Genomic DNA, 23,825 nt, shown 5'->3' on the forward strand with positions numbered 1-23,825 from the left:
CCATTTTTTTATCGCTTGTTAAAAAATTTAAGGAGATTGTCCTTGGCAATTTATCCATGAGATTTTCGCTGGCGCGCCAGTTTATTGGCTAGTTTTGTGGAGTTTGAAATTAGGGAGCGTATTTGTTTGTGCCTTGGCTCTTATTAAGGTATGATACTTCCATATTTTTTTCATGCCATTTCATAATTCTTGAACATGAATTTTAAGAAAAAGTGAATAATATTATGATAATGATGTACCATAAATATAATGGTGCGGTGTACGCAATATCTGAAACATATTGACATGAGTAATGTTGAACTTTAAAGTACTGTACAGTAATCACATTTTCAACTTTTTATTTAGATTCTGATAATGTAAGTTATAGACTAACGTAACTACCTTATTGTAATATAGACAGTTAGACAGTGGGTATGGTATCTATTTTTTAAACTGTCGGAATATTTAAAATTATAAACACTAAAACAGACCACAACCAAGGTTCCTGTTATTAGTGCATTGAAGTTGAATATATTGTTGAAGCTTTCCATGTCATATCAAAATTACATAATCACATAATCACTGATGTTTTTGATATTTTTGAGTTTGAGAATGGGAGTAGAGTATACTAGTGGGGGTTAAGAAAAAATGGGTACCAGTATGCCCAAAAGACAGGGTTAGAAACTCTCTTAACCTGGTCAATTAAAACAAATTTGAATTGTATTTTATAATTTAGAATTGCTAAATCTTTTGAGATTAAAATTTTTGTCCAAATATCTGAGAAATTTCTGAAACTTAGCACCAAAATTGGTGAAGTAATTATTGAGGTATAGATTATTGACGTAACAAATTATTACCAATATACAATTGACAATTCGGATAGGTTATTGAAGTTTTTAGTTTGAGTATCTTCAATAAATTTATCATGCAAAATTGATAACTCCAAAGAATCTATTTGCAGGATTTGCAATGTTAAAATCACTACACATGCATATTAGCAGGTTTTAGATTTAATTTAATCTTCAAGATTTAAGATTTAAGATTTGTTTATTGGCCCGTAAAAAAATATACAACCCTTTTGAAACAGGGTGGCTCACCTTTATTTAAGGGAGCACAGCCACGCGATAGTTAAATACAAGCAATTAATAATACACAAAAATACAACATAGTTGAGTTAAATAAAAAGGAGAAAAAAAACACCAAGATTGAAAGTTTTAATATGACTATTTAGATACTTAAGACTAGAGACTTACCAAATAATGGTTGTCAAAATTAAAAAGTACAATTTCTTTATACACAAACAGAAGTAGTGTAGCCAGGATTTTGGTAGGGTGACCACCCATGAGAAAGATTAGACATTTCTGATCTAAATTATTTTTCTATAGTCTTATTATCTCTCTTATAAAATATAAAAATATACACTCTGAAAAATGGCATGAATTTAAAATCTCCAAGTTTAAGAATAAATAAATTTTGCTTTTTGCAGTCTCAAAGTAAAATTTTCAAGCCCCAAGTTATAGAGGGGTTAAGAGTGCCAAATAAATATACTGGTCGAAATATTATTCCATTGCATACGACAACATTACACTCTGAAATGGTATTTTGTTTTTGTATATTGGAATTTCATGAAAAATGGTTGTTAAAATTTCTGAAGTCAGGAGTATTTTTTTATTACTGCGTCTTAAAATCTAATTATTTCCTAAATTGTTTCAGGCAGATCACCATGTCAGGATTAAACAAAGCTCAGTTGGAGCAACTTGAAACATTCATTAAAGTTTGCAAAGAAAATCCAGCAATATTGCATATTCCTGAATTGAAATTCTTTAAAAATTATGTTATTAGGTATGTTCATATTCTCTCTATACCACATTCTGTATTACCTATACTTAGGAAGAATGACTGTTGAGACAAGCACTTGTTAGTACCTTTTCCCCCCAAGTAGTCTTAACATAGTCAAGTATCTATAAATATATTCTTGGTGTTACATAGATATTTTTATCCTAGCTTTCCACAAACCCACTCCCCCAAGTTAAATCCTTTCTGAGTGCACCACTGGGGTGCATTAAAGGTCCAAAGGGCTAGGTTACCGTTATGGATGGGGTTTTGTATGTAGACTATTACTAGCAAATACACTGAGGTTTTATAAATAAATTACTTCAATCGGACTTATGTGTATTTGGGAGGTTTAAATGATTCCTTAGCTACTCAACCAGGGTATAAGGATATTTTTTTTAGTAGTCAGCCTGACTAGTGAGCCTACTACCTTAATTTATTTTAATAGTCGCCGACTAGTGGGGGTATAAAAACAAGGACAGCCGGCAGTTTGCTTTACCTGTCAGAATTAAAAGAGGAGTTTATTATGAATTTATGATACGCCATATTTGCCATTATTTATGAATATTTAGGTAAATTTTTCACTAGTCAAATTGACTAGTGAGCCCCCAGATTTGGATTTAATTTTAGTGGTCAGAGCATTTATTTTAGTAGTCAAATGCGGTGACTAGTGCCTTATGTTCAACCCTGTACTCAACTTTAAGCCAGGGAGCTCTGAACCCTCAACCCCTTCCAGATCGACTCTGTTTAAGTACATTATTATTTCCATATCTTTAACAAGGCATTTTTTCACAAAATAATTCCATGTAATTCAGCACTTTAAGGGAGTTGCAGTACACAATTTAAAAACTGTTTGACCAAAATTATAGTATTCTGGCTTAATATCTAACATTTAATGTTTTCAACTTTTAGTTTGGGTGCCAGGATACCAGTTCCAACATTTAAAGTACCGGAGGATGAACTTCCAAAAGAAGAGGTGAACAGTTTATTTTTTTATTTTTAAGGGTAAACATCAAGCTTTTTCCTATAAAATGAGAACCTACAATTGAAGCCCAAGCCATTGAGAAACCAAGACAAAAAATAAAATAACAATTACAGAGTATTAATATTTAATAGTCAAACGTGTGTTTAATTTTAATTTGGGTCTTGATGAAATTTTAAACCGTCAAATAATGAGGTTTTTGGTAAAGCTTGATGCTTCTCCATTAAATTTCTAGTACACTTAATATTAATTATCATTTATAGCCTAGAAAGAAGGACCCTAAAATGGAAGAAGAGGAACCAGAAATTAAAGAGGTGGACGAAAGCAGTGAGGAGAGTGAAATTGAGTTGGATAATACTGGTGTAATAGAAGCTGATGAAATTAGCGAACCCCTTTCTTTTGGAGATGACTCTATCGAGGTGTGTATTTTATATTTTTGTTGGATGTTTTGTTGTTGTCAGTGTAAAAATTACAGTACTGGTACTTTTTCTAGATAACTGAAGAAATGATGAATGAATCAGCTGATAAACGCGCTCAGGGACAAGAAGCTTTAAGTGAAGGAAAACTTGATGAAGCGATAGAATTATTTACTCAAGCTATTCAGAAGAACCCTCAAAGTGCTCCGTTATATGCTAAAAGGGCCGGGTAAGATCAGTGCCAATTAATTTGTGTTTGTTTGTTGGTTTTACGAATGTGAGTTGTCATCAGTAGAATTATTTTTGACCTATTGAAACCAAAACTTAAAAGTCCCTCCAAAATAAACGTTACTCTAATGATAGTGCCTTGACTTTCAGTTTGAGTCATTATTCCTTGAGACTTCGATTAAATAATTCTTCTGTAATTTTTCGTGTTCTATTTAAGTTCCCATTATTTATGTACATGATCTTGGCTTCAATACCTAAAACCCATGTTCGGCCTGGTGCAGGGTGACCAGACTTCCTATATTTTTAATGCCTTCCTAAAAATTCCTATATTTTTAATGCCTTCCTATAAATTCCTATATTTTAAATGCCTTCCTATAAATTCCTTTTATTTTAAATGCCTTCCTATAAATTCCTATATTTTCACGGCCTATTGAAAATGAAAGAACTTTTTGGTACGTGTCATAGAACATCTAGTGGAAAACACTGCCACTTTCTAAAAAATCCTGAAATGTATGGGCTTTGTAAATGCGTTAAGTGATCCAATAATGCAGGAAAGCATTGTACAAAAAATTATCAATATTCTAGGTGATTTGAATCGAAGTATACCGATATTCAATAATTACCTTATTATTTTTCCTATATTTTCCTACTTAGTGTCCTACATTTTCCTATAATTCACCTCTAAAATTTTCAAAGCCTTTCCCTGGTCACCCTGCTGGTGTTATGTATTACTGATGACTTACTCAAATCCAGGCTCACATTCAGCTAGAAAGTGGGGGGTGTTATAGTAGCACCAACATATTTCTTTTTTAATTTAAAAATCAATTTCAAATTAGTTTCCTTGGATTCAACCAAAATGACCACTATTCGGATCTTATTATATATTTCTGCATGGTGTTATGCATCCCTAGAATCAGTGGCATCTCCAAGGGTCAGCTACGCAGGCTATAGGCTACTTTTTGTGTCATTTGAAATTGCTCTTACTAATCTCATGGTGAGAGGAGAGTGCCCATCACTGCTTGTAATTAATTAATACAAAATTGAATGCATTCGTGATTACTGTGGTTAGCATATTCGTTGGGTCCAACATGTATAATATTGATAAGGGGTAGCTCAAACGTTACGTAACTGGGAAAATGGTGTTTTCAGGGAAATATTACAGTGGTAAGATTCACTGTAATGTTACTTAAAAAATATTTTTTATAACCTAGGTTTTAAATTATTTTAACAACAGTCGCGATTCTATACCTGATTGTGTCATTAGTAAAAGCAAAATTAGATATTGACGAGTTTGATAAAGCTTCAAATAGATATATTAAATACATTTAAATAACTTAATTTTACTTTTGTAAAAAAAAGTAGAAATCTCATTACTCACTTCCATCTGTTTAAAGTGTTTAAGCATGTGTAGTGGTAGGGGACCCATATTTCCGAAATAAATTAGCCGACCACTATCAAACCAATGGCCACTGACTAGGATAAACTAGTTTGGTTTCCTAGTTTTAATTTTTTCCTATGATTTTACAGAGTACTAATTAAGCAACAAAAACCAGTAGCTGCTATTAGAGACTGTGACAAAGCTCTAACCTTGAACCCAGATCAAGCATTGGCGTATAAATTTCGTGGAAGGGCTAACCAATTACTCGGAAAATTTGAAGAAGCAGCTTTAAATTTGGCAAACTCTCTTAAAATTGACTACAGTGATGATGCCAATGACTGGCTTAAAGAAGTTACACCGAATGTAAGTGGCAAATACCATCTTGTTTCTATTTCTATATTCGTAGTAAATGTGATTCTTTAGTTTGAATCTGCCAACTTAGTTAATAGGGGTTCTGAAAAAGCTTTTGTTCAAATTTGATATTGATAAAAGCAAATTAAATCCAAGGTAATATAGTAGACATGGACTAAACAAAGTTTAGGGAGGCTGTCGCTCTTTGGATAGCACTTTCCCCCCATTTGTTATTTATCCCTATACTTTAACTTAGCCCATATTTTTTGGGTTTTAGTCACGAGAGCTGTTCGACTAATCCATTGGCTATGCCACAATTACACCTGTATATAGTACCTGGAAATCACAACTAACAAATTGAACTTGTAATAGAAGAATATAACATAGTAACTAAAAATCCTAAAATTGACCATTCAATCAATTACAAAGAGTCATTCCATGTCAAGTGGACAGTCTCAAGTAAATGAAAATGTTGCTTTCCAAAGTGGGTTTAAGGTAGATTTTCTTTACTCCAAACAAATCGTTGAACAAAACTTCACTTTTAGGACAATTACTAAAGAATTTATGGATTTAGCTATAAAACAGACCATAAAATGCAGATTTAGAGTAATCTAATTGTGTATTATTCTAGACTTTCCTGGAGACATGTGCTAGACATCAGGCTAGAATTGCATTTACTATTAATTTTTGCTATTTTGGTAGTTTTCTATTGGCAATTCAAAATTAAATATTGAAGGAATTATTTTTACAGTGTGAATTATAACTGCAAAAATGTTAAGAAAACAGAAAATTCAATTTAAAAATAGCAATTTAGTTTCAATGGGGTTTTCGAAAGTTTAATTTAACAAAAATATGAAAACTTAAGAGCAATTTAAATTTGTTATAATGATAGCAGTTAACCCCAGTACCTTTAAAATGTCTAGTATAGAATTTAACTTCAAGATGCTGCTATTATGCAATATTATTCCATAGCATAGTATCACAATCGATGTGTACCAGTATAATTTTTTTTCTAACTTCAGTTGATTTGACCTGGAATACCTCTTAAAGTAGTATAGTTGCACAATTAGCTTCTAAACACTTTAGAACGTGGAAGTAAATACAGTTTCATTTATTATAATAATAATAATAAGTGAAATAATTGTAGCTAGTTTTTTAACGAGATATAAAATATTATAAATATTTTTATAACCACTAGTCATTGCAAATACTTACCTAAGATATGTGTTCCACTTTTTAAAAACATAACATTTAATTAATCATTTTAGCAGCCTAATAAGTGATTTAGTATATTAGGATTGAAAAATGTAGAACCAAAGAACTTTAAGACGTGGGAACGTTTTCCCCATGTTTCAACTTTATTTACCATTTTTCATTGATTTTTTTAATTTAAATATCATAATACTAGACTATTTTAAATATTTGGCTGTAGTTTAATTTCAAAACTTTGATCATAGATATTTTTTACACCCCAATATAGAATTTAAACATCAAGTAGCAACTGGTTTTTTAATATAATTTCTTAATAAGATAGTATCACACAAATTGCGTACCAATACATATATTATTTAAAGTTCTTCTTTATAATTTTTCTTTGCTCTAATTTTCCCTCTTGCTTCGTGAAGTTGTCTCAAAAGTTCCGGTAGTTCCAAGTTTATAGCCTTATTAAGTAGATCCAAGTAACAAGAACTTACATAGCCACAATAGTCGTTGAGATAGTTAAAACTATTTAACTTGTGACTTTCAAAGAAAGAGGAATATTTCTTCAAATCAAAGAAATCATGAATGCTAATATCGTTTTGAGCTGCAATATTTTTAAGAGAAATGAATTTCTCGGGGCTCAGCCTAATTTCGTCGATAGTTAATTCAGTCTTTTTAAACATAGATTTTTCACTATATAGAACATTAAGAAATCTGTCAACTAAAATTGCATGGTTTCTCACATAAAGGGCGTGTTGTCTTAGTTCTACAATTTTGTTCTCTATAGCATTGGCAACTTCTTCGTATAAGTCCTTTAGTAAGCTCACTTCTTCTTGCAAGAAAAATTTGTGGCTACTAGACGATTCTGGGTTAAATTCTCGTGACCAGAATGACCCAACGTAAACCCGAGGTGGCTCTGTTACATTGATTAATGGTGATAGGTTCCAGAATAAAGCTCCATAAACTTTCATTAATTCCTGATGCTCTAAAGAATCTGCTTTGTTTAACACAATTCGTACCTTTGCGTTTGGAAAATTTAATAGATTATTAATATTCCTCTATATTTGAGTAAATTATTTTGCAAATATTATATTTCATACCTTGGGTTCATACCCTTTAAGGTGTTTGAATAGCTGTTCCAGTTCGATTCCAACATCAAGTTTGGTTGGGTCAAAGATAACAATGATCATTTCAGAATGTGAAAGAAACCACTTGCACACATCATTAAAAGGGTATCCACGTTCTCTTTGCTTTTGGTTTTCTATAATACCAGGTGTATCTATCACGGTCACCTTATAAAAGAACCAATTTTATAATGGAGCTTGAGATTTTGCAATGCACAGAATTATTTGGATACTTTTTGCAAGAAATTGCTAGGAAGCTTTATAGTTTTGAGTTTTTCCAAAAATCTGTGGCCAAATTTTTTGAGATCTGAATAGGTACTATCCAGTTCTAGAACCATACCATCTATAGTTTTATATTCATCACCATGAGCCATTATTGTAAAGTCAGTTGTAGTTGGCACAGCTCCTGTAATATAAATTAGTAATTAGTTTGAATGTGATGTGTTATTTACTTGGAACAAATTGTTGGCATGCAATTTCTATATGTACCATATAGCTCGTTTAATTTGTGTGTACCTTTAGAGTGCCTGATAGCTAAAAAGACAAAATTATCCTAAGGACAATTGTTATTGCTAATGGTACCTCGTGCATAATTTGGATAAGTTACTGAGCTGCAACTAAGTTCACATATAGTTTGATACATCAATTAATGTTAAATGTCTAAATATTAACCTGAAGCCAATGAATATGTACTATCTTCAATTCCAAGCAAGTAGTTGATCATTGAAGTTTTCCCAGTACTCCATGGACCAAAAAAAGTAATTTTTGGCTGGGCATATATGTCCCCTTCTGATAAAATAATTTCGGTTTAATATTTACACTTCCATTACAAATCAATAAGTGCCATGCTTTTTACCGGAAAAACTATAATGCGTAATGTCTTTAAATTTATAGGCCTCCTCCAAAGGTTTGACATATTGCAGGTAGATGCTTCTTAATTTTTCCATGATAGCTGAATTGAGATCTTGATGGTTTTTGTCAAGGGTACTTTGAAGGTGGAAATTTGTGTCCAAGTGTGAACGACTTCTAGAGTTGAATGGTCTAGAGTTCCAAAATTTTTCCTCTTTTTTCTTTTCTTCTTTTTTATTGTCTGGCATTGATCTTGCTGTGTATCATTATGAAAAACTGACCGTATTAGTGTTTCTAATGGAGATTTTATCTTTTAAAAATGTTACTCTTAAACTACTTCATAATAGAACAAACATAATGGATGAACTTTCTAATACTACGTTTTCCCAAATTAAAAATATATTATATTTAACTAACATGAATTTTATAGTTTTAACTAGCAATAATTTAAATAACAAAAACATTTAATTTTGTAGTCTGTGTAAAAAGCATATTTTATGAGGATAATTGTATTTATTGCTCAAGCCATAATTTGTTTGCAGTTGCTACACCCCAGAGTTACTGTAATAATATCTTATCATAATTAATTGCTTTATAACAATTACACTTTGCGCAGATATTTGAATTTGAAACATTTCTTAAACTTAAATTCCTAACATCCAATTTAACATTAGACATATTGGTATTTAGGGAAGCAGTTAGGTGACTGATCATGACACTTCATATAGTGTCTATGAGGAAAGCGTTCTCCCCTCTCACCTATAATGTTGAATGGGTAATTCCACCTCCACCCTTTTGGGGAATCCCAAAGCACACCAAATCCTTTCACTACTTATAAGAGCCCCTGCAGCACAAATTAAATTTGAGGGTTCTTCGCTGTCCCACAAAGGCCGCAAATGTTTTAACACCGGCTTAAAAGTTCAGTATTCGCTTTGGACGTCAGATTCTGCAAGGAACAAAATATAATTACCATTTTGTTGTGATGTTTCCTCGCCCAACGCTGTGATGGAAGTAAAAAATATGACGACTATGAGAATGGCAGTGATTTTAATTTTTTGGTTGCTCATATTGTCAAAATAAAATGAGGATATCGTTGAGATGTGGTTTCGTTCGTAGCCGTTTTGGCAAAAACGGCTTACAAGGCTTATAGTTATCCAACGATAGATTTGCCGGTTCTTGCGTAATGCTCCATCGATCGCTAATTCGCGTCAGACCCCCTTTCGTAGTGTTTCCCCCTTTCTACGTACTAGACAAAAAAGGCCAAGGATTTACCTGCTGTATAAGGAAATGGATGGAGTACATTTTTTCACAATAACCAGGATAAATCACGTTAAAAAATTCTGATACCAAAGTACGTTACGTCTTATCAAAGAATTGATAAGATAAATATTTTTTGTGGCCATACTTCTCCTACAAGTATTATGGGAAATTTGAATTTTGACCATGTCATTTTCTTTTAGCTAAGCCTCCCACTGCGAGCGTTAGTTAATTGTTATCGCTCGATGCTTGAGGTTCTAGTGAAGTTTCTGTTTCACCCCTGGGGTGGGGGGTGTTAGTAACATTTTCGATTCACCCCTGCAGTGGGGTTTTAGCAGTGGCGGACTGGCCATAGAGTGAACCTGCAGGTGGGCCCCATGGACCGTTCATGAAGTGGGCCCCTCAAACATGATAGCCTTATAGTTGTTAAAGCTGGGGCCCTTTGTCTTCTGGCAGCCCAAAATATTAGACCCAGTCCGCCACTGGGTTTTAGTAACGTTTTAGTTTCTCGTCAGCACGGGGGGTTTTAGTATCGTTTTTGTTTCTCGCCTTCAGCGAGGGTTTTTAGATACGTTTTCGCTTATGGTGTTGTAACTCAATATGATCATGAATTCAAGCGGCTATCCAACGCTGTCCAATTTATTAAATCATTTTGTATTTACATGCGGAGAAGTAAATACAATAGCGAAACAAATAAGTTATATAACGTTACTCTAACATTCGTTTTTCCTACAAATAAAGTTCATAATTGAAAGTAATTTTAATTTGAAAAAGTTTCCTCGCGATATTCTAAATTCGTGTTGTCAGTTAATTGGCTTGTACGGTTAAGTCGCGAGGAAGGCGTCTCAAATTTTAACCGTTCTGTACTAGTTAATTGGTAAAAAACATTAACGCAAATTGAATTAAAATTGGACTCGAACAACGGCCAACGGTGCCAGTCCCTTCGACGAACTTATTTTCGATCCTAAATAAATAGTCCTGGTGTTTCTTTTCGGTTTGATATTATTTTGACCATCCGCCGGTTGCAACTTGGACAGTCTATTTAGGATGGCTAATAAGCGGAATCCTCCCTCATTTGGCTTCCCCGAAACGGTAGATGGTCTCTGCAGATGTCTCAGTTCCGTCGGGATCAGCCGTTAGACGTCGTCCGCGCGTTGGTTTTTAAAATTAAATTTGTTCTCCTTTCACGGGATTTTTGTCTTGACGTAAACTTTCCAATCGACGCCGATTAACTGACAACACGATTTGGTGATGTGCTTTTTTTACGTTATTCCTTTGGTGTTGCGAACGTCACTCGCACGTGACAGTGCTACGAAACGCTGTATATACTTTTATGATAGTGAAGAAAGATCGGATCACACAAGGCGCGATGGTTGGAATTACGAAAACCAACGCGCGGAAATCTATTATTTTGTTTATCCAGGATTTTGTTCTTTGAAAAGAAAATTTATCGGGATTTTAGTGATTATCGGCGGTGGTCGAATGTCCAGTTCTTGATTCATCTGCCCTTCTCGTCGTCCCATTCCGTCGGCTGGATTTTCGTCCTCTTCTTGTACTTTCCGAGAAGCTCTGGCAAATCGTACGCTATCGCCAGATCGAGTTTGTCCAGCGGGCAACCCTTGAAATAGCTGCAGGTAGCCGAGAGCGGCTTGAAGTCGTACAAGGGATTGATGCGGAAGAAATCGCGGTAGACTTCCGGGTCGGGCAGGTCGTAACGGCTTACGTTCGTCAGGGCGCTCAAACCCTGGTAGATGCCGTATTGGTTCGGATTTTCGGTGATGGATTCGGCTACTTGCTTGCGGTTGCTGAAGATGGACTTGTGACGGAAGTACGTGCCTAAGTAGCAATCCACCATCTTGGCGTGGTTGCGGACGCGGACGGCGTGCCGCCTGGCGTACGAGATGCGGTTTTCCACCCTCTTATCCATGGTCACTTTTATGTCGTGAAGCAGAGCCTTCTCTTGCTCCATTAGGAACTTGGCGGGCGAGCCCGGATGGAAAGGCTTGGTGATCAAGGATACTGTGTAGATGACGGGCGCCTCGGAGCTTCCCAGCATCGGGGACAGGTTCCAGAAGAGTTGCCCGGTAATCCTCATGACGTCGCGGCGCCTGATGGCGTCGGCTTTGTTCAAGATGAATCTGATCTGCGCTTCGCGTCCTTTGAGTTGATCCAATACCGCTTCCAGCTCGTTGCCGATTTCCAGCTTGGTTGGGTCGAAAACGATGTAGATGGCGTCCGCCCGGTCGATGAACCACTGAAAAGCTTCGTTGAAGGGGTACCCTTTGTCTTGCAGCTTTTTCGTTTCCATAATTCCGGGGGTGTCAATAAGAGTAACCTGGAAACAATATTTTTGACTGTAATTGATTTCTTAGGCTTAACTGTCGGTTTTGTACCTTTTGAAGTAATCGGTGCGGCATTTTAATTCCCCGGAAATGTTCGAGGAATCCCTGACCGAATTTTTGAACCGTTGAATAAGGCCAATCAGCGGCCATTTCAGTCCCGCTTACAATTTGATTTTTCTCGCCGTAAGTGACGATGGTGAATTTAGTATCAGTAGGTTCTGGGCCTGTTATATTGGAAGTTTTAGTTGTTATCTACTAAAACTAATTCGGAACAACTTTGTTGTATTTCGCTTACCAGTTCTTAAGGCTGATGGGGTTCTTTCAACCCCTAATAAGTAGTTGATGATACTGCTTTTACCGGAACTCCACGGACCCAGAAACAAAACGGTAGGCTTTCCAAACACTTCGGCGTCTGAAATTATAAACCGTAGAAACGTTATATTGTTTTATTATGGAAAACCTTTGGGTCACGACGAATTACTATTCTATTCTATTCTAACATATTACTAGCCTCCGAGAACTCTGTTGCTGATGTCTTTGTACTTGAAAAGGGACTCCATGGGTTTGATCGCCAAATCGTACGATTTCTTGAGATCTTTCAGCGTTGAAGTTACTAGCCAGTCCTCATCTTTATCAATGTCCGTACCAATTTCGTCCAGACCCAGGATATCATCAATGTGCTGTCTCGTCCTAATAACCAGCACTTTGGTTGGTATCTCATCTTCGTCGTCGTCATCGATATCACCACCGAGTTCGACTTCAGCTACGCCTGTTTCATCTTCGGAATCGTCTCCTTCAGTTTCACCTATTTTAGCCTCATCGTCGTCATCCTTGGCATCATCATGTTCATCATCGTCGTCATCCGTGTCGTCGTCAGCTTTGGAGTCTTCGTCGGGTTGCTCCGCTACCGCCTCTTCTTCACCTTCTTTGGCATCTTCATCTTGATCTTCGGACTGCTCAGTCGATGGTTCGGATTCAGGAAGTTCCGATTCCACTCCAGCACCAGCAGCGTCTTCTGAGACAGCACTCTGTTTTTCAACAATTTATCAGTAGTGTAAAAATGCATTAGAGTAATAAGCATTAGCATCCAAAGAGTTAAGACAAACAGGATTTAACTCCTTGCAAGATTTTATTGGAATTAACCTCGTCACTCGTGGCCTCGTCGTCTCTGGTGCCTTCTGTTTCAGCAGCTGGAGAGTCATCGTCAGAATCTTCATCAGCCTCGCCCTCACTCGGAGCGTCTTCATCATCCTTGTCCTCGCTTTTATCATCCTGCGGCTTTTCGGTCGCTTCCTCTCCGTGGGACTTTAATTCCGATTCATCACCTTCTTCCACAGATTCGTGTCCGTCATCATCAACATGGTCGTCGTCGTCGTCATCATCATCGTGTCCGTGACCAGCCTCCTCCTGTTTGTGATCGGCTTCGTCGTCTGTTCCGTCGTCGTCGTCGTCATCGTCTGATTGCCTGAATGGAATAGAATGGGATATTCTATCATCGCCTGTGCAGAAAGTTGGCGTTATTTACTTTTCATCCGCTTCTGGTTCGTTTTGAACGACATTGTCGGATTCAGTCTCGGCCTGATCTCCTACTTCGCTGCTTGCGGCACTCGCTTCAGGCACCGGAGGATCATCGGCCTCGTCGTCTTCACTGGCCGCCGGGATCGACGTTTGAGGCGCCGGGCTTTGCGAGGGAGGTTGGGACCAGTATTGCTTTAGGGCCGCCTCAACGTGAACCCGGCATTCGTTGACTGTTGGACCTTGTTCTGTAATATCAAATGTGCAGCGGTTTAGTTTTGAAGGGTCCCTCCAATTAAGCGAATCTTTTTTTAGTCTTATTGCTACCTCTACCAGAAATGCGCGCCTTCTATAAGCACCCGTTTGAAACACTTCGATCTCAATATTTGTTCTTTACTTGACGTACTAACATTTTCACGATCAAATCGAAGGAAACACGATGCCATGCTTTCCTCTTTTTACAACCTACATCCGTAATAGAGAGAGAGTCTACTACTTTCAGAGCCATAAATACACCAGAGTGTAAATCTCAAGAAACAAGTGATCGAAGTGTGTTTACGTCGTGGGGGGTGGGCAGCTTTTTATAAATCTGCGAGCGCCGGGAGGTTTATTTTCGGAAAATCCAAATATTTTTCCTCGCTTGTTTTAGAAGGTTGTAAGTATACTTCAACCCAGTATACAGTAGTATCGCTCCGTGTATTTACGATGGCCGTGTTACTTGACACCGAAATTACGCCATCTTAAAAGTTCATACAATAGGAATGCTTAATTTAATTGTCTAGTTTAACCTCCATTCTATTAGGAGTTCGGTTGTGTGACACGGTTTTTGCCCGGTGTACGATTTTACTATATAACCGGCAAAGAGGTTAGACTCCCTTAAATGTTCCATATGTTTAATTTTTTATTTTTTTGCAACAGTTGGACTTTCCAAAAATGCGCGCTTAACGTCTCTCCTCGTGAAACCGGGCCCTTTTTGATTTTGCTGCTCCTGGTTTTGAACCTGACTCGTCGCTTCTAGCACTCTCTCACGGACAACTTTGAAATTACGCTGTCGTCGTCTCGGTTTGTCTAATTGTTGCCAACGACAATTCAAGATCGCAGCAGTGTCCGTTGGAGTGAAGTGGGGAACGCATGGGTGGTAAGACCGTCTTTTTGGCTACGACACGCTCGAGACTTATTTTTTCTTGGCATGCACATGGCAGGAGTGCCGCAGCGGGCTAAAAATAACGTGCACGATCTTTGCCTCGCTTCGCGCCTAAACTGGTGAAGGACTTTCGACAACCTACATTTTTTGGCCTCGTTTCTTCTTTGCACACCATCTCCGCCCCTCGAGTTTCTCCGCGCATTGATATCGCATCGAACCCCTTTAAATTCGATACCATGAACAGTGTTTATGAAGTAATTTTTGTTCCGAATAATTTATTTTCCACGCGCTTATAATATACTTTATATTTTTTGGGATATTGTTTGGCCAAGTGGGTGTGCGGCACAGTTTTTAAATAATACACTCGAGTGTTATTTAAGCTGAATGCTTTTTAATCCGTTTCTTAGTCGGAAACGACTAGTACTGATTTTGAATGCTAAGAGGACACTTCCCTAAGCGCTACCTTCCATAGCCCAGTATGCAAACTACATCATTTGTTAATCTAGTACTATTTAAGGAAATAAGCTTAACGTCTATAGCAATTTTTATCGTGTAAAATTGTCCATACGACAGTATCGATACCCTTTTATAGCAAAGGCTATTGTCCAGTTGACCTCCGTTTTAAATTTAAATAATGACGGCATTCTTTTTATCACGCACCGCTTCCATCATTACAGTTTCAAGGAACAGGGTTATTCTAAATTTACGACTCCCAAAAAGAGCGTTGGGTCTAGTTTTGCGAATGAAAAAAAATCCAGCCGAAGTTCTAGCGGAGTGGATTTTGGCTCTGATGATTTATGAATAGATCACCTCCGAGTAGACTTCCCGTTTTGGTTTAACCCAGTTTCTTCCGGCTGCAGTTGCCGGGCGTAGGAAGTCCTAGGATTAGATTTCCCGGAAGAACCGAAATTAAGTCTGTTTTTTTTTAATTCGCGCGGGCTCGATGGTGCCCGGTAAGAGCGCACGTATCCCTTATTTTCTTACCGTTTATCTTACCCACGATTATCTTCCGGCCCACCTAATAAAATTGAGGTTAGTTCATTCGTAAGCCTAACGAAATTAAATGGACGCTAATAATCCAGAATTATCAAAAAAGTTAATAAAATAACTATTAAAACTTACCGGCATTGACGTTATAAGCCAAAAGGGCGATCACACTTAATACTCCGAGGAGACACCAGCTAACACCACATTTGGCCATCTTGGCCCTACCGCGGAAGGCAGTTGGGCTTCCTAGCCCGTCAGCGGGCTTGTGGGCTCGCGAAAAAAAGCGTCTGATTCTCGCGCCCTCTATAAAATAGAGCTACACAAGTAATGAACGCCACCGACCCTGGCGAGTACCGTACCTGCTATGAGCGCTTTCCGGGATCAGTGCCAGAATATTCCAGAGAAAACCTTTTTTTAATCCCTCGGTTTTTTTGGCAAATGTCTTCGTGATTCGACTAACTCTCTGGCTGGGACTTCGATGATTTAACGACGGAAGGAGTCCCGCCGGATGGTACTTGCTGGGAACAAGTTCTCAGCCGCTGTCAGCGTCGGAGGCTTGTTTGGGGTTGCGTGTTCTCGCTCGTTGGCCTGACTTCCGTCTATTAGAAAGTCTGCTAGGTCTAGTTCCTCCGAGATTAGCTTACGCTTTCGGTGCCTTAAGGTGGTTACTGGAGTGATAAGTAATTAAAACGTAGTTAAGGCGTAATTAAGGCCTTATGGCTCTAATTAATTTGGAGTTAAGGGTAGCTTCCAAATGTCGTCGGTTCTTTGATGTAAACGAGCCCCTTTTATTACGACGACTTCAGCTTAGATCTTATCGAATTGGCCGGTTCTCCATTGTTTGGTCCAGTACGACAAGAGAAATCCCGCTTACGACGTCTTTTACTTTTCGTTACCCTAATGCTTATGTAGCGCAAATTTAGAAATTAAATTCTTTGAAATGTTCCGCCGATTTGGAGCTATTGCTTCTACTAACAGCGGCCTTTTGATTTGGAGGTTATTCACTTTCCTAGCTCTACGATGGGGCTATACGTAATAAATGAACACCAATTTGGGTCCACCCTAAAACTTGGGTCAGTTTTATTTAACGACTAACATTTGGTTCATTTTGTTACACTCGGGAAGTTTGGTTCATTTTGTTACACTCTGGAAGTTTGGTTCATTTTGTTACACTCTGGAAGTTTGGTTCATTTTGTTATACTCTGGAAGTTTGGTTCATTTTGTTACACTCTGGAAGTTTGGTTCATTTTGTTACACTCTGGAAGTTTGGTTCATTTTGTTACACTCTGGAAGTTTGGTTCATTTTGTTACACTCTGGAAGTTTGGTTCATTTTGTTACACTCTGGAAGTTTGGTTCATTTTGTTACACTCTGGAAGTTTGGTTCATTTTGTTACACTCTGGAAGTTTGGTTCATTTTGTTACACTCTGGAAGTTTGGTTCATTTTGTTACACTCTGGAAGTTTGGTTCATTTTGTTACACTCTGGAAGTTTGGTTCATTTTGTTACACTCTGGAAGTTTGGTTCATTTTGTTACACTCTGGAAGTTTGGTTCATTTTGTTACACTCTGGAAGTTTGGTTCATTTTGTTACACTCGGGAAGTTTGGTTCATTTTGTTACACTCTGGAAGTTTGGTTCATTTTGTTACACTCTGGAAGTTTGGTTCATTTTGTTACACTCTGGAAGTTTGGTTCATTTTGTTACACTCTGGAAGTTTGGTTCATTTTGTTACACTCTGGAAGTTTGGTTCATTTTGTTACACTCTGGAAGTTTGGTTCATTTTGTTACACTCTGGAAGTTTGGTTCATTTTGTTACACTCTGGAAGTTTGGTTCATTTTGTTACACTCTGGAAGTTTGGTTCATTTTGTTACACTCTGGAAGTTTGGTTCATTTTGTTACACTCTGGAAGTTTGGTTCATTTTGTTACACTCTGGAAGTTTGGTTCATTTTGTTACACTCGGGAAGTTTGGTCCATTTGGATACACGCTTTAAATTTGGTCCATTTGGATACACGCTTGAAATTTGGTCCATTTGGATACACGCTTGAAATTTGGTCCATTTGGATACACGCTTGAAATTTGGTCCATTTGGATACACGCTTGAAATTTGGTCCATTTGGATACACGCTTGAAGTTTGGTCCATTTGGATACACGCTTGAAATTTGGTCCATTTGGATACACGCTTGAAATTTGGTCCATTTGGATACACGCTTGAAATTGGGAAACTTTGTTCACTTTTTTGAACAGTTAGTAACGTTTGGTTCACTTTTTTGAACAGTTGGTAACGTTTTGTTCACGTTGAACAGCCTACCCTATAAAATGGCGCTATTAGCATTTCAGAAAAACGTGTTAATGAGCGGTACAAGTTTTGTGTCGTATTTTTGGAAGTAAAGCTAAATCCGAAAGGCGCTTTAAATACGAAAAAGGTTAGCTTATGTGCAGAATCTTCGTCCAGGTCCTCTAAAAATCCCATAGACAACATGGTTCACGCTCGACTATTGGGAATTTTCAAGACCTGGTAAATTCTAAAAGAGGCTTTTGTTTGTAAACGGCAAAGGGAGTATATGCTAAATCAAAAATTTACTGCTAACAAGAGCAGTTAGTGCTAAACATTTAGGGGATCTAACAGAAATATGGAAGTGTACATAATATTTGAAGAGTATATTTCAAATTTGTTTTTGTTGTATTAATAACGTCCAATAAATATTATATTCTAAGAATTAATGGTATTCCAAATGGTGTGAATTACACCATTAAGAAAATCAAGACCTTATATTCGGGAGACTGTTTTAATCGTTTCCCGCGGCTAGAGGTTTTCGCGCGGCTCCAGCCGAAGCCAATTCCGTAGAATGAAGAATTTCCGAAAGTTAGATTAACGACAGTGCGATATACGTTTTTTTCTTCCGTTGGTATTTTAGAAGACGAAGAGCTTGTCTGCAAGAAGCGCTCCTCTCTTCCTGAAAGAAAATGATAGAAAAATTCCTCTCCCCTTCACCTGCCAACTAAGTGACGTCATTCCCGAGTAGGCTTCGCTAGAGCCGGCTGCGCTCTGCTGGGAGCTATTTTAGCCCGCCGCGCGGTAGTGGTACCGAAGAAGATTTAGCGCCGCTTCCCAGATTCAATATTCATATTTTGAAGGATGTATCGCGATCTCGACGAGCTCCCGAAAGATTTAAATTTTGGTTTGCCACTGAGGGGAGGGGGGGGGTTACGAAAAGGAACCCGAGCAATTTTTCATGGGCCAATTTATGCCACTTGATGATTGATACCAGGAACACCTGTTGCTAAATGGTTTTGGTTGTAGTAATTGAAAGGTTTCGTTTTCGCTACTATTTCAATTTAAAATATGTTGGACATTTTTCGTCCCCGCTGACTTTGTCTTCAATTTCGGTTCACGTTGAACATTTGGTCAGTTTTGGTCCATGTTGAACATTTGGTCAGTTTTGGTCCACGTTGAACATTTGGTCAGTTTTGGTCCACGTTGAACATTTGGTCAGTTTTGGTTCACGTTGAACATTTGGTCAGTTTTGGTTCACGTTGCACATTTGGTCAGTTTTGGTTCACGTTGCACATTAAGTAAAATATTTGAGATTACACCATGAATTTAATTGTTAATTGCCAAATATTTACATACCCGGGCTTTTTCGTAGTGAATTCGGTTTCTTCAGTATTTGCTTAACATACTGGTACCTTTTAATATATTTTAAATGAACGACGACAAAATAACACATTACCTAAACGCAGGGCATTAATGTCGTTCTCTAAATTGCATCTTACCACGAAAATCTCTTACGAATCTAATGACCACAGTACTTAAGAAAACATGAAAAAGTCAGGGTTTTTTAAATGGGTCTATAAGTCGGGGAATTTCATTTTGGTAGTGAAAGGTAAACGTTTACTTAATATAACTTAAAAATTACTAATTATTAGCTTAAAATCAACGAAATTATCTAGAAATGGTTAGGGAATTTGCATCTAAAAAACTGTAGCAACCCTTACGCTTTTTCAATAGACCAATTGAGATTTAATTAAAATATTCGTTCTTTAATTAATAATGACTTGATTTTTTTCAGGCGAAGAAAATACAAGAACATAGGCGGAAATACGAACGTAAAAGAGAACAAATGGAATTGAAAGAAAGAGAGGAAAGAATCAGGAAGGCCAAGGAAGCGAGAGAAAAGGCCGCCCAAGAGGTATACGCCGAGCTTGACGATTAGTTGGCGAGTGGAAAACTAATTTCAATGATTTTTGTACAGGCAAAGGCTAATCATGGTGGTTTCCAAATGCCTCCTGGTTTCCAAATGCCACCTGGTTTCCAAGTGCCACCCGGATTCCAAATGCCAGACGCTGGCAATCCAGGAGCTAGAGAAGAAATAAAAGAACAGTTTGAACAGTTCCTCAAGAGCCCTCAAGTAATCGAAGCCGCCAGCAAGGTCAGTTTCTTGGTCTTACCAGCCCTTTATTTGGCTTAAGTGTCGCGTCGAATCTCTTGTTGATTCGATTTGGGAAATTCTAATATCTTTCCTTAGTTTGGGTCGCTTTTATGTTAGCAGGTTTGGAAAGTAATGCTTTGCCTAATCTTCATAACCTTGCGTTTATCGTAAATTTATTTACCGCATGCGGTCTTATTAAGAAACTATATTCGGAATATTTATAAATAATTTGAAGTTGAATTTATGGGTGCGCTATTGTGTGAAGTATGTGACCTCCGCATAAGGGTCAAAGGGAAGTCCTATTTTGCGGAAAGAATGTTTTGCATACTTTTGCAAAACTAGTGCGAACGTAGCTAATGCGGTTATTTTCAAGAATAGCGCCCCCTCCTAAATATTTGATTTGGTTGTGCTATAATATAGTATTTTTCGCAGGGAATCTATTGCCGTTAAAATTATTTTGCGGCAATGAATACTTAAGGAGATATAGTTAATTTAAAATTATATATTTGATGCGTAAGGCTTGGTACTGTCCTCTAGGTCGCGTTATAGAAGGCCCATGACTTTTTTTAGTATGGGGTTGGGGAGGAGCCGCGAGCCCCCAGCGCTCGATCGAAGTGAGTGCGCGGCGCCGTCAGTCTCCAATATATAGTCTAATTAGTCTTTTGATATTTTTTAAATAACTATATCTCCTTAAGTATTCATTTCAGAAAAAAATTTAACGGCAATAGATTCCTTGCGAAAAATACTACATTATAGCACAATCGAAACAAATATATAGGAGGGGGCGCTATTCTTGAAAATAGCCACATTAGCTACGTTCGCAATAGTTTTGCAAAAGTATGCAAAATATTCTTTCCGCAAAATAGGACTTACCACCTCGGCTATGGTTTTTTTTTTTACAATTTTTGAGTTGCATTAGGCATAGATGCTTTCGTATTCTGCACATTCTTTTGGAATTTTCTATCGCGCTATTAAAGCAATTCCGCAAAACGTATGTTTATAGCCTTTTGAGTTACTGTAAATAACCCCTTTATCTACGATGTTATGTGTAAGGCTTTTTCGCTACCATTTTGTTATTTTGTTTACCAACGGTATCCATTTGGTATTCTAAATTTATTTCGTCCATCTACTTTTGAATGGATACACCTTTTTTCGATTATATCTTTATGTATGTTTTCCACTTTCTATACAGGATCCGGAAATTGCCGCCGCCATCGAGGATCTTAAGCAAAATCCGGCAAATTTGATGAAGTACGTGAACAACCAAAAGATAATGAATCTGATGGAGTCCATGGAATTTTAAGAAGTCACCAATTTCCTCCCATTGTTTACGATAATTTTTGCACTATTTGTATTTCGATTTAATCGGAATGATCATAATTTAAAGTACAACCGAATTTCCTACGAATCTTAATTGTAACAAATAGTTAATTCAGAGTTCTGAAATAAAGCTTCGTTGCCAATCATTTGTAAAAACATTTATTCAACAGATATCGTTTCGAGTTTGTAAACGTTACAAAGAAATCGAATATGCTATAGTTTTAGTAGTATAAAAGTGTTAAAATAAAATCTTTTCGTAAGACAATGATTTAGCGAAAAATAAATGCTTAGACAAAAACGAGACTATTGTGGAATTTGTTGGTTTTTAGCCAGTCTTCGAGTATTCGGTTTGTTTTGTTCAAAAAGCTCTTCGCACTTCTTTTTTTTTGTCGAAAGTTCGTAAAAGCGCAATTTTTTTACGACGCTATCTCTAATAAAATTAAATATAGAAAACCATGATGACGTTTGTTTTCATACTGTCATATACGTTTCACCGAAAGCTTCATTTCGTTTTAATTCAAGCCTTTTTACGGATCGGTCTCAGGATGATGCTGAACGTTTTTAACTACTTTTTGCACTGTACGATTTTCGCCACGCCTCCATGAGCACCACCGAGGAATGGAAACGATAAAACACCATCAGAGGGATGGCGATTCTGGTGAAAACTCCCCAGGGCAATTTTCCGTAAAACTCCAACTGCATTTTGCTGAAGACGTGATCTTGAGCCGTGAACAACTCCACCATCCAAAGTACAATGTTCGTGAAGACGAGGTACATGACTACCTGTCGGCCGGGTCTCGCGCGGCGACCTTCCTGACCGGGTACGTAGTTTCGTTCAATGACTTGACGAATGAACAGCGATTGAAGCGAAGCGTGGAAGACCATCAAGGCTCCGTCAATGAACATAACCATTTTGTTGGTCTCGTAGAGATCAGTCGCTCCGACGATCATGCTGGAGGTGCCGTACGCGAACACGGAGAGCACGGCCGAACCTTGCACCAAATCGCTCAATTTTCGTCCGCGCCGGAATCGGAATCTTAACCTTTGGATTTGACACAAGCCCAACAGAACTGCCAGGGCGGACGTTCCCAAAACGGAGCCGTGCATGGTAATCAGCGCGAAAAGCGTGTCGAAGTGCAAGTCGTGGTCATGGTTTAGCACGAAGAAGAGGATCAGTATAATGAGCCCCGCGCAGAGAACCAGAAGGCCGAGGAACAGTCCTTTGCTGGAACCTTTGCAGTCGAGTTTGCGGGCGCTGGCCTTCTTGGGATTGCCTCGCTTTTCCGAATCCGTCTCGCCGATGTACGATCCGTATTTCTTGCTTTTGTGGTCCCAGTCGGCGTTGTGCCAAAATGTGTAGATGATCGCCGCCGCGATGAGGTTGTACTGAATGGTGAACGGGGATAAGTAAGGTTGAGCCAGGTCCCAGATTTCACCGATGGTCGAGTTTTGAAGGCAGTGTTTCAACGTGAACAAGTCTTCCATGGGGTCGTCGACTGGTTTCCACAAACAATTGGCCGTTACTGAAAGGAAACGAAATTAAACACTGGTCAATCTCCCCCATCTGACGATGCGAAGTTTATACCAAAAGTGCGATGTTGGCCATCCTCACTGACGGCGTGAGTAGTAACGTTGAAGTTCTTGGGTGGCCAGCGATGACTGAAATTATGCGAGACGTGAATGTAATCGAGATATTCCGTGGTAGTCTCCCAAACTAACACTTTAATCCACGTGGCCAAATTAGCGGACATTAAGTGCATTAGCGAAATGTGTCGAAACCATCCCAACGACCTTACCGCTTCCTAATAATGACAGAAATGTTAAATAAAAGTCGGCGATATTGGCACATCATCGCTAATCGTCATTACTTGAGAGTTCAGAAACAGGAAATGCATTTGAAGGAAAGTGAAGAGACATTGAAGAATTGGTTGAGCCATATTGATTTCGTCAGTACAGGGTCGGGCCAGCGTGAAGATGGTGGCTATTTCCAGTCCACTCGTTATTAGCGTTCCCAACCCGAACACTATCACGGCGTTGAAGATAAATTCGTGAGTAATTGTAAAGTACGAAGTTTGAACTATACTTACGAAGCATTCCTGTTCTGAGAAATATACTAATATCGGGATTGTGGTAAATTGTTCTCCGCATTTGAGCTCCTCTTTCGAGCTCGTGCACGTCACCCGTCAGTTTCGGGCACCTGTCGACCATGATACATATGTAGATACTCATGAGGCATATGACTCCTCCGCCGGTGAGAAACATATACAAGTAACCCTTAGAAGAAAAATCGTTCGATTATGTCGAAATGTCTCGTAAACTACGCGAATAATTTTCGCCTTACGTGATAGAAGAGTAATGGAATTGGATTATTTAGAACTTCGGTAGTGACAAGTACGGCCGTGGCTACCAGCACTAACTTGGCGTATAAACTACTGAGCACGTGCATTGTTTCATTGCACGCGCTGCGTTTCCTATTTCAAAGATACG

At 38.0% G+C, this 23,825-nt stretch overlaps 4 protein-coding genes across 10 annotated transcripts in view; 1 reads left to right on the top strand and 3 right to left on the bottom strand.

The window, feature by feature from the left end:
- On the top strand, positions 1–21,484 carry LOC149947591 (putative protein FAM10A4). Its single transcript, XM_090174052.1, has 9 exons — positions 1–148; positions 1,693–1,821; positions 2,725–2,788; positions 3,058–3,213; positions 3,288–3,439; positions 4,966–5,179; positions 19,659–19,778; positions 19,842–20,018; positions 21,211–21,484. The coding sequence occupies exons 2-9, from the start codon at positions 1,703–1,705 to the stop codon at positions 21,319–21,321; spliced, it is 1,113 nt and encodes a 370-aa protein (XP_090030178.1). The 5' UTR covers positions 1–148; positions 1,693–1,702; the 3' UTR covers positions 21,322–21,484.
- On the bottom strand, positions 6,658–9,641 carry LOC149947592 (sarcalumenin-like). 3 transcript variants are annotated; one of them, XM_090171492.1, is made up of 6 exons: positions 9,311–9,641; positions 8,348–8,581; positions 8,164–8,280; positions 7,725–7,897; positions 7,468–7,659; positions 6,658–7,386 (listed from the first exon to the last, which is right to left on the bottom strand). In XM_090171492.1, exons 1-6 carry the CDS (start codon positions 9,405–9,407, stop codon positions 6,736–6,738), a joined length of 1,464 nt encoding a protein of 487 aa, XP_090027618.1. In that variant the 5' UTR covers positions 9,408–9,641; the 3' UTR covers positions 6,658–6,735. The 3 variants fall into 3 exon arrangements, with proteins under 3 accessions (XP_090027618.1, XP_090027617.1, XP_090027619.1); XM_090171491.1 differs by having other exon boundaries at positions 8,348–8,596; XM_090171493.1 differs by lacking the exon at positions 9,311–9,641 and adding an exon at positions 9,100–9,294.
- LOC149947593 (sarcalumenin-like) lies at positions 10,209–15,931 on the bottom strand. Its single transcript, XM_090174232.1, has 7 exons — positions 15,721–15,931; positions 13,465–13,702; positions 13,083–13,404; positions 12,451–12,967; positions 12,235–12,351; positions 11,991–12,163; positions 10,209–11,932 (listed from the first exon to the last, which is right to left on the bottom strand). Exons 1-7 carry the CDS (start codon positions 15,797–15,799, stop codon positions 11,096–11,098), a joined length of 2,283 nt encoding a protein of 760 aa, XP_090030358.1. The 5' UTR covers positions 15,800–15,931; the 3' UTR covers positions 10,209–11,095.
- The window catches only part of LOC149947594 (proton channel OtopLc-like), a 16,424-nt gene continuing 14,080 nt past the window's right edge, over positions 21,482–23,825 (bottom strand). For all 5 annotated transcript variants that reach the window (XM_090174047.1, XM_090174049.1, XM_090174045.1 and 2 more), the window contains exons 3-7: positions 23,680–23,809; positions 23,426–23,612; positions 23,207–23,361; positions 22,924–23,140; positions 21,482–22,861 (exon numbers count right to left, since the gene is read on the bottom strand). In XM_090174047.1, the coding sequence (XP_090030173.1) occupies positions 21,900–22,861; positions 22,924–23,140; positions 23,207–23,361; positions 23,426–23,612; positions 23,680–23,809 (1,651 nt within the window). In that variant the 3' untranslated portion in view covers positions 21,482–21,899. The remainder of the gene's footprint in view (positions 22,862–22,923; positions 23,141–23,206; positions 23,362–23,425; positions 23,613–23,679; positions 23,810–23,825) is intronic.

Source organism: Leiobunum rupestre, chromosome 4, assembly GCF_980474605.1.
Source record: "Leiobunum rupestre chromosome 4, qqLeiRupe1.1.hap1, whole genome shotgun sequence".
Classification (NCBI taxonomy): Eukaryota; Metazoa; Arthropoda; class Arachnida; order Opiliones; family Sclerosomatidae; genus Leiobunum; species Leiobunum rupestre.